Source organism: Juglans regia, chromosome 7 (genome assembly GCF_001411555.2).
Source record: "Juglans regia cultivar Chandler chromosome 7, Walnut 2.0, whole genome shotgun sequence".
Lineage (NCBI taxonomy): Eukaryota > Viridiplantae > Streptophyta > Magnoliopsida > Fagales > Juglandaceae > Juglans > Juglans regia.
The window spans coordinates 38521784-38535061 of NC_049907.1; the positions used below are offsets into that span (position 1 = coordinate 38521784).

The window sequence follows — 13278 nt, forward strand, 5'->3', positions numbered from 1 at the left end:
GATTTCTTTACGCTTGAATTTATTTGTTATCATCAAAATCTATATGTAGATATGTAATTATATGAGGCTTGAAACCTTGTGTTCAACAATTAGTTTGAGCTTGGTGTTGATGTTGAAAAGGTGATTTTAATCGACGATATTAGTAACTTATTGCAACAATGCATTTTGCGACCATAAAATGAACATGCAATTAATCTTTTTCCTGACAATATCTATGTATTTGCGGCACAAAAGTATTACGGTAAATGCATTTTTTCTACTTGCAACGTATGCTTTTACGTCACTTAAAATCAACAATTGCGTCAAATATATTGAGCCGCAATAAATAATTTTTTTTGCAGCATTAACACTTTCTGACGGGATAAACCTTTTGAGAGTCGTTAATAGCGTCCATTTTGCGTCGATCGAATTTGGATGTGAATTAATATTGGTGAGAAGGTGTCGATTTTTTGCGTCAAAAATTTTAGACGCAAAAAGCTATTCTTGTTGTAATGTATATATATAGTATATGCCGCATGCGTGCGCTTTGACAAATTTCTCTACATTCCATTTTTGGTTAACGGGGTGAATCCATATGTATAACATAAAAGATTTATAGAAAGCACAACAAGAACTATATATGCAGAGACAAGTAAGGAAAAAAGAAAAAATTCTATTACATACAGTTATTTTATAATATTTTTCATATAATCTACTAATATGATTGGTCATAATAATTATTTTATATTAAAAAAAATGATACAGTCAATTATATTATTAGAATGCACAAAAAATACACAAAACTGAGTGCATAATTTTTTAAAAGGAATTGCCCACACCACAAGAATTAATATTGATAATTTCGAAAATGTACATATATACTCAACGTGAGGGCAAAAAATTAAAGTATAAATTAATTTCCTTTCCCACTTTTTTTTGGGATATTCATCTTCTTCTGCTTCACAACCCAAGTACCAATCCGGATCAATCGGTCCACAACCCACTCATCCATTCAAACGAAACTCACCTTCTCGGACGAGGCATTCCGTCGGTGGATTCTCCCACTTCCAACTTTATTGCTTGGTTTGTTTGCAGAGTCGCCACCGCAAACGATCTGGCACTGGCACCCACAGATATTGCTGAAGCACGAGAACAAGCCGTTACCGCCATCTGGTTTATGCTGCTCATGTTCATGATTCTTGCTCGACATCACGCTCGAGAACTCACCTTGGTCATACACGGGCGGGAGCTCGGTTCGCCAACGCTCTAGCTTAGACTGTAGCCCTTCCACGCTCTCGTCCATGCTGGCCCCGCCCACCAATGAGCTCCCTTCCTCGTCCAGTCGCTGCACCTTAGCCATTTCTGCTGCCACTTCAGACGGCGATGGACCCAGTTCAGACTCTGTTAAGAACACCCTCGTGTTAGGTAGTACCGACTTGCGCGGGGTAATATTGTAGTCCATCAACGCCGACCTGCGCGGTGTTCCGTACTCTAACAGCCCGTTAAACTTGTGGAAGGATTTCGTACGAATGGGTGTAGCGCGTGGGTGGACCTGTATAAGACGTGGATGCTTGGGTGTCCCACGTGTATGTAAGGGCGTCATGCGGACAGGCATGGGTGTCGCATTTGCGTGCATGGGCGTCATGCGGGATTTTCTTGGGTTCTCGAAATCCATGTAGAAACCCGCTTTTTCAAGTGTGCTCAGTCTCACTTTCGGCGTGTCCACCTCCGACTCTGACCAGTTGTCGGTTTGTCTAATGGGTTTTTCATTCAACACCACCCGTTTCGTCGGCGGGTCTACTTCAGGTGCTGCCTCCGAGTCGCTTTGGACGGAACTCGGCTTGCCTTTACCCGTTTTTTTATAGCCCTTCTTAGGTGGTGGGTCTCGGCTAACTTCCGAACCGCTGACTATCGAACTCGATTTTCCGGTTTTTTCCTTAACTGATACGTACCCGCTGACTTCGGATCCACTTATTACGGAGCTGGGCCTGGACTTCTTTGTGCTCTTATTCTTTCTCTTTTTGCCGTTCCCGACGTCTGAACCGCTGAGCAACGAATTACTTGCTCTGGACCAGAATTTCTTTTTCTTGGGACCCACATCGGACCCGTTGACTGTGGAGCTCGGTTTCTCTTTCTTTGGGACCCCTCGGAGTTCTGAGGCCCGGAGTTCAGACCTGATCATGGAGCTGGTGTCACTCTTAGTGCGCCGGAGGCCGGAAGGTTTGGAAACAGCCGTCTGAATGGACCCGTTCCCTTGGAGATGCGAGTCATCCTCTCCCATCAGGTGGCGATACCCTACTGCACCGGAGGAGTTGAGCTGCGTGTACAACGGCATGCTCCGCATGGAACTGTTAAGCACTCCCACGCCAATGTTCAGAATCCCCTGGGGCCTACCCGAGGGCCTGCGGACCTGGAGCGCCACGAAACGCATCCCAGCTGGCGACTGGTAGTTGCGCTGACGGAACGCCCGGGGCGTGTTAGGGAGGATATTCCCGACGAGGACACGGACGGTCCCCACGTGGACGTCCCGGAACCAGTGGAGCGTGTAGATCTCGACCATGATGGCCGAGGTATCGGAGTATAGAAACTCGTCGTCCACACGGAAGACGAACTTGTCGTTCCAGGTGGGGTTGTTGTCTCCCTGGGTGTCGACTCGGGTCGAAAGCTTCCGGTCTGGGTGTACCCAAGCCACGGCGTAGGTCCGCATCGACCGGGAGACATTGGCGAGGTCTTGAGCGGATATGAGATTTAGTTCCAAGAGCTGGAAGGGGGTTAGAATGGCTGACATGATTAAAATACGACGATACTGTAAAAATAAATTAGAAAATGGAGAAGAAGAGCTGAATAAGGTTGGTTGAATTAGTACGAAGATAAAGAAAGAGGGTTCAGCTCTCGCCGTCCGATGGAGGGGCAGACGACGAGAGATGGGTGAATGGCAAGAAGTGAATGCTGGGGGAGAAGGTGGGATTTGAGAAGGGTGTTAATGAGGGATGGGGATTTGTCGTTTTTGCTAAAATTAACCTGGTCTGAATGTTTAGCCGTTAGCCAGGTATGTTTTTTACCAAGACCCGGGATGTTCTTTTCATCTTAGGTGGCGCCAGTTCGTTATGCAGTTTTTTTCGTAACAGAAAACCTCGTCGTATCTCGTTATAATGGTTATATCTGGTTATAATGGTTATCAGGTACTATTTACCTCCCCCCTTTCTTCCATACCAGAAAACTGACACCAACGGCATTTCAACTGAACTTTCTAGAATGGTATAATGTTCTGGAATTTAACACCTCGATTCCCAAAAATTGGATGTTTATTGTTGTAAAATATGCTACAATTATTTACCCCCAAAAATAACATTTTTTTATCATGAAATTCTCTCTGTTAATTTAAATGATAATAACTTTATCCATCATAAATATTTTTGGTTTATGTAAATATTCTTTAAAAGAATAAAAAGATAAAATAGTTACCAGCTTATTTTTTTATTAAATGGAAAATTTTGAATGTTAATTAATTGTAGTATTTTTTAAGGCATATTGTTTACCGTTGAAGATGAAAATCCCATAACTCATAATGTAAATAAGAAATGATAGTTACAGTCGTGTGTGCGTACGTACCGCATAATTATTTAAAAAAAAATAAATATATACGATATTCACATAAAAAACTTAATTTTTTAACAATATATCCCACTCTTTTTCGAAACGGCTGTATAATATTTAAACACTCTATAATTATATGTAGCATTACTCAATATAAATTCATGCATAAGCTGTTTATAGGCCATTAAATTATAAAAATAAGAACTCTAATAGGACTTAAAAAAAAGGAAACTAACTCAGGAAAAAAACTAGGAAGGCACACTTGAAACTGGGCCAATAGAGTAGTTACGGGCCGGGATTGGCCCGCCAATCGTGGACATGGTTAATAGTGGGCCATTCTTTATGACCCATTCCATATACGTGGTTTTCACTCTTTTGTTCTTATTTAGATATAACGCCAATTGGGCAGCAAGTTCTCCAGCCCATGACCGCCATTAATGATCTCCAACGATAATATTGAGGTTATTATATGCTTGAAAAAAAAGTATTAGATTGAACTCATTTCAGTTTGAAAAAATAAAAACAAAAACATCAATACATTGTATGCTTGCTAATGTGAATAACTTGGTGTGTCAATAAATAATAGCTTGTAAAAATATTTTTATTTTTTTCATAATATTACTCATTTGCATTTCCAATCAAACAAGAATGAAAGTTAGGGTAGCAATGGTGGATCTATTTTATAATAAAAATAATTTTATAATTTAATGTACGGTATTAAATTATATTAATTTATAAATTTATTTTTATAGAATTTTTTTGTGGTTACCCAGTTCGCGAACTGCACATGGTTCACTCGAGACGGTTGAGACATTATTAAAGTACCCGCCTGATTGTGCTTGAGCCAAGTTTCATGTGATGGGAGACTCTCAAGCTTGAAATGGGATCACAAGTACCTCAAGCTGGCTAATTTGGATTTTCACGATTTTTCTAGTCAATAAAGATAGATATTAGCTTGCCGGATTGGGAGGGTCAACTTCGGACAAGTAGGCCATTTCCCGTGCTTTAGCGCGGGTGGCCAAGCAAGTATTTATTGTGCTGCCCAGTTCTCTGAACTGAATTCGATCGACAAGTCTCTAGCTTTCGACGAGCCTGGTCAAGACGAAACATAACAATTCAATGTTGCACACATCACCGTCTTTTTCGATATACCATTCTGGGGATGGATTTCAGGATGAAGAGGCTCGAGATCCGAGTCAAGAAGCGCTGGAGAGAACTATTACCATAGGTGAGAGCTTAGAAGCCATAGGTAGTGGTGAATTCACCTTTAACAAGAAGAGTATGAGCTTGATTGTGGAAGGGGAAGAGGAGAAGGATGAAGCTGTTGATGGGATTCAGAGTGGGAGTGTTGAAGAAGAAGCGAATGAACCACCTAGTCCACCCATGTACCTTGCTACAGGGCTTGGGATTGACACTTCTGGTTTTGGTGTTGATGGGTTCAATTTATCTCTGGAGAACTTTGATGATGGTGGCGATGTTGAAGAGTACTGTAAGAGGATGGTTGATGAATATCCTTGCCACCCTTTGTTTCTGAGAAAATATGCTCAAGTTTTGCAGGTTAGTCTTCTTTGCCTCATGCTTTTGCTTTTTTCCTAATTTGTAAATGTCTTAAAGCTACACAAAAACTTGAGGAAATATATCTTACAAGAATTGGGAACTACTAATAATTGTGAATACTAGCCTCGTTTATGCATCCATAGATCGGTTGATTATATCGAATTCCTATTTTCAACTCCTGATTAATCGGATCTGATTGATAATAGCGCTTAGAAGTGGCAGGGTCGAGGCCTTTATCGTTTTCTAGTTGTTCGATCGTGGGCCAATTACAGAGTAGAGTATTACCAAATTAGACCCCACCTCAGAGGGTACTCGCACTTCAATTTCTGCTATTACGTTTGTTGTTGTTGGTAGTGGTGGTGGTGGTGGCGCTGGCGCTTCTGCTGCTGCTGCTGCTGCTTTTGCTATGTTCCTGTTATTAGGCCTGACCATAAGGTAGGCTATATGTGTCTCTGACCCTTTCCCATGAGGCTTTACCTCTATACTTGAGCGAAAGTGCCTCAATTTGATGAAACCTTGCCCACTGGGGTAGCAGTGATGCCATTCAGTTTTAAGCCCAATTGCATTACTCACGATTAAAGCTTCTTTTACCAAGAAATAGTTTGGTGATGAAAGCTGAGATTATTGTATATGGAAACTTGGTCAAAACTCTACAGATCAAAACGATCTACTACAACTAACGCAAGTGTAGAATGGCTAGGAAAATTAAATTGTAAAAACAAAAATCTTCAAAATAACTGATAATGCTCATATCATTTTCAATAAAGGGAAGCAGTCTTTGTACAATTCAATGATTAGATTTGACATTATGAAACGTGCCTCCTTTTTCTATGCTCTTTTTTTTTTCCTCAAGTCCAAGGGAGACCTTCAAGGAGCAGAGGAATACTATTATCGTGCTACACTAGCAGATCCTGAAGATGGTGAAATTTTGCTGCTGTATGCTAAACTCGTGTGGGAGCACCATCATGACCAAGATAGAGCCTTGAGTTACTTTGAGCGGGCAGCTCAAGCCGCTCCTCAGGATAGGTGAGCACTTCCTCCATCTGGCATCATGAAAAGAATATGGCTCTAAGTTTGTGCTTTGAACTGCTGGAGATTATACTTTATGGAGTTGTATTAGATTCTAGACTCTTGTCCCCAAAACCTATCACTGACCTTCAGAAACTGGATGACCCAGTGTGAACTTGCAAACCTAATTTTAGAAATCATGCCTAAAAGTTAACCTTTTAATTTCTTGTTTCCAGCCATGTTCTTGCAGCATATGCTAGTTTCCTCTGGGAAATAGAGGATGGCAAGGAAGAATATGAAGCATCTCAAGCTCGCATTCAGGTGTAGCATTTGGTCAGAGGAATTGATGGCTTCAAAAACTGTTTCACATTGTTGGAAAGATTCTAATGCTTTCAGGATAAAGTGCAGATTAAGGAGGAAAAACGTGCAGAGGAACTCGAAATGTCAACCTCCAAAGAAAAAGTTGAAATGGTAAGTTCATCCCAACATGCAGCAGGGCTTAAGATTGATGTAGCTGATTTTCCTGCAGCTGAATCCAGCAAAGGCAGCAATGTTGAGGAGTATCATAAGAAGATGGTTGAGGATAATCCTAACAACCCCTTGTTTCTAAGAAATTATGCTCAGTTCCTATGTCAGGTAAGATAACCGTATTTTATTCCCTATCTCATCTCAGTCTGCCTGGTTTGGTTTCACAAACCTTCGAAACCATCTCATCTCATCTCACCTCACCTCATCTCATCTCAACATCCAAACACCATTCAAACAAACATTTTTCAATTTCAAAATTTCAACTTTTTCATCTAATCATTACCTAATCATTACAACTTTCTCAAACTTCCAAACAAAACACAAAATAATTCAACTTTTTCAAATCCAAAAACCAATTATATTAAAAAATTATATTCTTTTAACTTTATAAATTTTTTATTCAATTTTTTCTCTCTCCTTATCCAAAACCTCATAAAAATCTTAACTCAAACCATTTCACTACTATTCACAAATTATCTTACTACTATTCACAGATTTCTTATCTCATCTCATTTAATCTGTGTAACCAAACAAGGTGAACTCTTCATGATTAGCTCATTTTACTCGATATCTATTAACAAGAATGTGAGGCCAATATAGTTAATGGATTAAACATCACCATAAACTGTTTTGGGTGAGCTCATTCTGCTTCTTTATGGGACCCAATTCTGTAGCATGTCTCTTGGGTTAATACACTTCATCCAGCTCAGTGGAAGACTAGGAATAATTGCATGCTTTTAGTGCTGTGATCAACATATGCCTTCATTCTGTATTATAGTAAGATTTTGGAATAGTTTGATTTTCAGGAGTTTAGTACTTACAGAACACATGAACTGTTTCTCTCACATTTAGCAATATTAACTTAGCTAAAATGACCTTTGCCTCTTACTGCAGATTAGAATATAGTCTGTAGACACTAAGTTGTGAAAACTTGATACAATTGCTCATGACTTCATGTGCGTGTGTTCACATGAGTGTTTTCATGTGTATGTGTGAGTGTGTGTAGGGGTGCTGCCTGTGCAGGTCTAATGTTTCTTTTTTTTTGGAGTGGGGGTTTCTGTGAGAAGAAGCCTTGAATGTTATTTAAACCCCTCACATGAACTGCTCATAATTTTAATACAACTATGCACCAACGGATTTGGTATGGGAAATATTGGCATTAATGTTGTATTTCAATGTTTGCATCAAGAACAAGTCCCAATATACATAGGGACGTGCCTCCTGCTGAACTGGTGAAATCATGTCAGTGGTAGAATGGAGAATCTAGAAATACATTAGTAGATTAGTTAATTGGAGTACCCATTTCAGATAAAAGGAGTTATTTGTCTTGCCCATGGCTGAAAAATGGCTCCAATATATATATGGATCCATACATGCTAGATGACATCCATGGATAAAGGGTGTGAACAAGAATTACATTGTTCAGCACTAAACTAGAAGACTCGTTTAGAGCGAAGTAAGGAGACATTTTATGTATCTGCTACTTGTGACTGTACAGAAAGGGAAAGTCCATATATGGACCTGGTCAAGATAGCTCCCTACGTTGATGAATAGTATTCTGGATATCAATGGCAGTCACATCATGGTTTTCAGTGGGATCAATTTAGAACAAGCAAGCAAAAGTTTGCTTAGTGTAAAAATCACGAGGCTTGATGAGGATACAGCAGAAAACTGATAAGAGAGGAAGCCGAGACTTCATGTAGAACACGATTACAAAAGTATGTAGAAGCTCCACTAACAACAACTTCCGAACCTTTCTTCAAGATTGCACCCATCATCACAAGCTTAAGATCAAAGTATTGACACAATAACTCATGACAGAGAATTGAATTATTTGGGAATCCATTGGCTTGAAATTTACTGTGTAAGTCATATATTTCCGTTACAAGATATTCGTTAAATTCACCACGGGCGCCTTTGGCCCTAATGGAGCATTGGAAAAGAAAAAAAATGATGTACTTGTTGGATCCTCAAGAATTTATGTGAGGATTGGTTATTGCTAATTGGTATAAAGCCCATTTTATGACCGACATTGCACATTTGAGGCAGCAAAACAATACATATATTAACATATTCTGTGAACATTTATCACATATTTATCAGGATAAGAAGAACATGCACGGAGAAGATTATACATAGTGTCTCTCGATAACATTAAGTTGTTTTCTCTGCTTGACTCAATGGAACTCGTTTAATTATCATGTTCAACCTACAGTCCAAGGGAGACCTCCAAACAGCGGAGGAATTTTACATGCGCACTATATTAGCTGATCCTAGTGATGGTGAAATCATGTCACAATATGCTAAATTGGTGTGGGAACTCTATCATGACCAAGATAAAGCATTGTCCTACTTTGAGAGCGCAGTTCAGGCTTCTCCTGGAGATAGGTACAATTTTCTTGCACAACTCCTAATTTCAGTGTTTGAACTTTGAATTGTTTCCTTTATTCTCATCGTGTTAAAAAGATGTTCCTTCAGCATTGAATGCACACGTCTTAACATTAGCACATGTATAATATATTATGATGATGTGGGACCGAGCTCTTAGTTAGCCATCTAGGAGGTTATTCCAAGCTTAAAATAAATATGATCCAGGGTATCACTTAAGTTGTATGCTTAGTAATAGTTGCCACAAACTCTTTTCCCTTGAGAAAATCCTGTTCTCCAGGCCCTAGATGATCTGCTTCATGATAGAAGTTGCTTAGAGAACGAAATCCACAACTTCTCACGTAACTACAAAAATGAAGAGGAGGAGGATATTTCTCAAAAAGACATTGCCTATATGACCTTACCAGTTTTGGTTGATTGTTTTCTGTTTTCAGCCATGTTCTTGCAGCATATGCTAGTTTCCTCTGGGAGACGGAAGATGAGGAAGATGGTGAGCCAAGGCACGACTGCAATCAGGCACTTCTTATTCACGGATAACCCATGAGTGCAGCAAATGCTTACCTCCAACACAGAAAGGAAGACCATTAGTAAGTTGTAATGCTTCAAAGGTGCAAAAGAATGAAACCAGCACTCACTTCTGTTGGAAGGTTAAAACTTTTCCGGTAATTTTGGGTTGTTTACTGAAATATAGTTCATCATTATTCAGAGGGCTTCCTTAGTCACCTATTTATGAATGTTGGGGTCCAAACCTGAGAAGGTGAAATAAAATGAAATTTTAGCAAAAAGTGCAATACAATGTTGTAACAGAGTACCCGAAAATAATGAAATAAATGAATTATTTTATTTTAAAATGTTGGATTAAGGCATGGAACAGATGCAACAAGACAGGCAGTAATGTTTGGTGTTTCATTTCAATTTGAATGTGATTGGAACTTGCATATTTTTGTGTGCTCTGGACAGATAGGATCTATTATTAGTCGCAATGTAGGTTTAGGATTATAGTTTGAGAGTAGAGAAGGAGTTGCACAGTGATAGAATGTATCTGGGGAGATTTGGTTAGAAATCTTGAAAGGCGAAACCTGAAGCTTGTGCACAGAAGCACATTGTGCTGCGTTGAAAATCCCGTTGGACCTCATAAGCAAACAAAGTCATTTTTTTTCAACCCCTACTTACAGAAAGAAGAGAAGGCAAGTCTCATATCTGCCCAGCCTATGGGCCCTATTCTTTTTATTTTTTTCTCAGATAAAATAAACTTCATTAATAAGCAAGGTCTTAATACATAATTCAAACATAAACAGCTAGTGTACTTAATTATGAATATACATTTGGTGGATCCTTACCACTGTGAAATTTCAACAGACATGGTGGGATTTTGATCAAGGGTACAATTCCATATATACATTTGGATGCTGCCCATTGTGCAATTGCTTGCACGCATTGATTATGAGAACAATGTATTTTTACCGCCTCCCAGCTCTCAACTTTCTCCAGCATTAATCTTGTGTATCTTATAATACCTTTTACGATCCAATCCTGATTTCCTTGGGTTTATTTTAATGCTGATATGGTTCTCTGGGAGTCTCCCTCAATTATGATATTTTTTAGGTTCTTGAATTGAGCTTCTTGTACTCCTATGAGCGTTGCCATAGTTCTCTTGATTTGGATTACAGCTCCCTAAGTGCTCAACTATGGTGAATATAATTTCGTCATTGTGTGTTCTGCATATAGAAATAGAGGTACTGCCATTCGATCTGATTGCAACATCAAATGCAATTGAATATTTTCCTGGAGGAGGTGGAGAACATCTGGTTTCATTGCTTAGTTCTTTCCATTCCCAAAAATTACAATGATTCCTATATGATTGACTGACTCTTATGACAAATTGATCTACTGATGGATTAAGAGAGTCATGAATAACCTGAGTTCTATAAAACCACAAATTATCCATAGCAATAACAACAAAGAGTTGGGATTTGTGGGTGTCTGTTTCTAAAATCTGGAGTTTCTCCTTAGGATCTAGAATACACGAAACCCAATTATTAATATTCCGTCTTCCAATGAGGGAGATATTAAGAGGCCATGAGGATTGCCTCCAAAGGATTTTAGAGTATGAGCATTCTAAACAAAGGTGGGAGGCTGTTTCTTCTGCAGATTTACAGATTGGACAGATGACTTGATCCTCATTAAGGGATATACAACTCTTTAGTAAGGATCTTTTTAGAAGGATATTGTTGAAGACTTTCCAAATAAAGAGCTCAAGCCTGTCTAGAATTTTCAGGGACCACAGTTTTTTCCAAATTGACGAATGTTACGATTTGATGGTGTTATTGTTATGAGTAACCAGCAGAGTATGCCAACTTGACTAAGAATTTACCAGAAGAGTGATGAATCCATTTGAGACTATCCCTTATGTTATGAAAATGCAATTGGGCAAGGGGAATTTTTTCAATCTCTCTAGCCGTATCCCGAGGGAATAGAGCTTGAAGAAGAATAGTGTTCCATCTGGTTCTTTAAAAACTAATTTAGATACTCTCAGTTGTGGATCTTGAATGATGAGAGAAGATAAAGGGATTGGGATTTGCTGGGATAAAGTAGGAATCCAAGGATTAGTCCAAACTTTGGTGTTAACCCCATTATTAATCTGTTTGCATATGCTAGAGGCAAGGAAATCTCTAAGTTTTAGCAGGCCTTTCCAAAATTTTGAGTCAATGGGTTTAGCAAAGATAGTCAACCAGGATTCATGTTTCACGTATTTATTAAAGATGAGAGATTTCCCTAGAATGGTATCATTGCTAAGAAAATTTCATCCCAATTTACAAAGTAGTGCTTTATTGAATAGTGACGTTTGTCTTAACCCAAGACCTTTCATGGGCTTGGGTTTGTAGATGGATTTTCAAGACTCGGGAGTGAAATTATGGATTTTTTTTTTCTTTTTGCTTAAGTTTGAGGTGCTTCTCTCTCCTAAAAAATTTTCTCTCTGTACACATGCACATTTTTCTTATCGGTTCGGTTCCTGTATCATTTTTCATCATCAATGTTGCGTTTGATTGAGTTTTTCTGACGTGGTGATGGTTAAGATGAGTCGTTTTATAGAGGTAGTTATTGAATCAAAGTGCTTTACTTTAGCAAAATGTGGAGGTGGTGGTCTGAGAGTCACTGAGCGATGTTGGAAAATAGAGAACTCGGTGTTGCTGGGATATTCTTCTATCCAGTGGCTTGAGAAGGTGTTAGAGGAGAGCCTAAGCAGGAAAAATGAGGTGTACTCGGCAACACGCGATGGTTTTTGTAGTATTATTGCTCAACGTTGTGCAAATAGGAGATGAAGATATATTGAAATTTCAAAGTATAATCAGGGGGGAAAAGGAATATGCTATGTATTCTAGAAGGTGAGAATGGATGGGGTTGGAGGAAGATGAGGGAGGTGTTGGTAGAGCAAGGGAAAAAAGACACTAAGGTAGGTGGTCTAACTGGAGGAGACCAACCGAGTGATGGAAGAGGGAGACTGAAGCACCATGCGAGGTCGTATAAGGAGGTTCTCGCGATGTCGATACCGAAAGCTGTGAAGGAGAAGGTGGCTAGTGCGAAGGTTTCTGACAGAGGTAAGGGGCGTTGGCGTTGTGATGATACGGTGAACCATACCCATGGCAGGGCCTCTGTGGCATGTCAGACATGGGAGGTGCAACTGAAGTTGCTGGAAATGCAGGGGCAGTTGTGTGCCTTGCAGAGGGATATGGCTGCAATTGTAGCCTTTGTCGGTTCATTTAAGGAAAAGGAAGGAGCTGATAAGTTAAAAAGCAATGAAATGGGAAGTGAGCCGAGTAAAATACATAAAGGGGCTTAACAAAAAAACAGAAGGGATAAGGGCTGGAATGTATGGCGTCGGGCCAAGTCATAAGACCCGTTTGGTGGGGCTGGGCCGTCTCAACCCAGGGCCCAAAGCAGCGTGCTTCAATTCAGGGCTAAGAGCAGCGGGTCTCTACCCAGGGCCCAGCACTGTGGGTCGCAACCTAGGGCCCAAACAGGCGGGTCTCAACCCAGGATCCAAATAGGCGGGTCTGGATTTGAGCTAGCAAATATCGAGAACCCGAGCCCTAGCTCGATACCCTCCACCGAGCTTCACAGCCTCGGGTTTGTGCCGGATAACTTACCAACGGCGAGGGGTCAGGTTGCGGGGATATAGACGTCGCCAATGGAGGTAGTGGGGGTCACCGGTGAGGTCTC

The 13278-nt window shown here is 40.0% G+C and overlaps 2 protein-coding genes across 2 annotated transcripts; one reads left to right on the forward strand and one right to left on the reverse strand.

Moving 5' to 3' along the window:
- Window positions 1-800: 800 nt before the first annotated feature.
- LOC108990559 lies at window positions 801-2924 on the reverse strand. The gene has a single exon (XM_018964558.2). The coding sequence runs from the start codon at window positions 2765-2767 to the stop codon at window positions 992-994; it is 1776 nt and encodes a 591-aa protein (XP_018820103.2). The 5' UTR covers window positions 2768-2924; the 3' UTR covers window positions 801-991.
- A 1493-nt stretch (window positions 2925-4417) lies between these two features.
- On the forward strand, window positions 4418-9908 carry LOC108990561. The gene is made up of 6 exons (XM_018964560.2): window positions 4418-5133; window positions 5987-6159; window positions 6378-6462; window positions 6550-6777; window positions 8885-9057; window positions 9492-9908. The coding sequence occupies exons 1-6, from the start codon at window positions 4696-4698 to the stop codon at window positions 9592-9594; spliced, it is 1200 nt and encodes a 399-aa protein (XP_018820105.1). The 5' UTR covers window positions 4418-4695; the 3' UTR covers window positions 9595-9908.
- Window positions 9909-13278: the final 3370 nt, after the last annotated feature.

Bases quoted from the DNA above. Each gene is read 5' to 3' on its own strand.
- LOC108990559 (XM_018964558.2), bottom strand. From the start codon at position 2,767: ATGTCAGCCATTCTAACCCCCTTCCAGCTCTTGGAACTAAATCTCATA.
- LOC108990561 (XM_018964560.2), top strand. From the start codon at position 4,696: ATGTTGCACACATCACCGTCTTTTTCGATATACCATTCTGGGGATGGA. The intron at 6,463-6,549 runs GTGTAGCATTTG...GATAAAGTGCAG, and splicing joins CATCTCAAGCTCGCATTCAG to ATTAAGGAGGAAAAACGTGC. The intron at 6,778-8,884 runs GTAAGATAACCG...TTCAACCTACAG, and splicing joins ATGCTCAGTTCCTATGTCAG to TCCAAGGGAGACCTCCAAAC.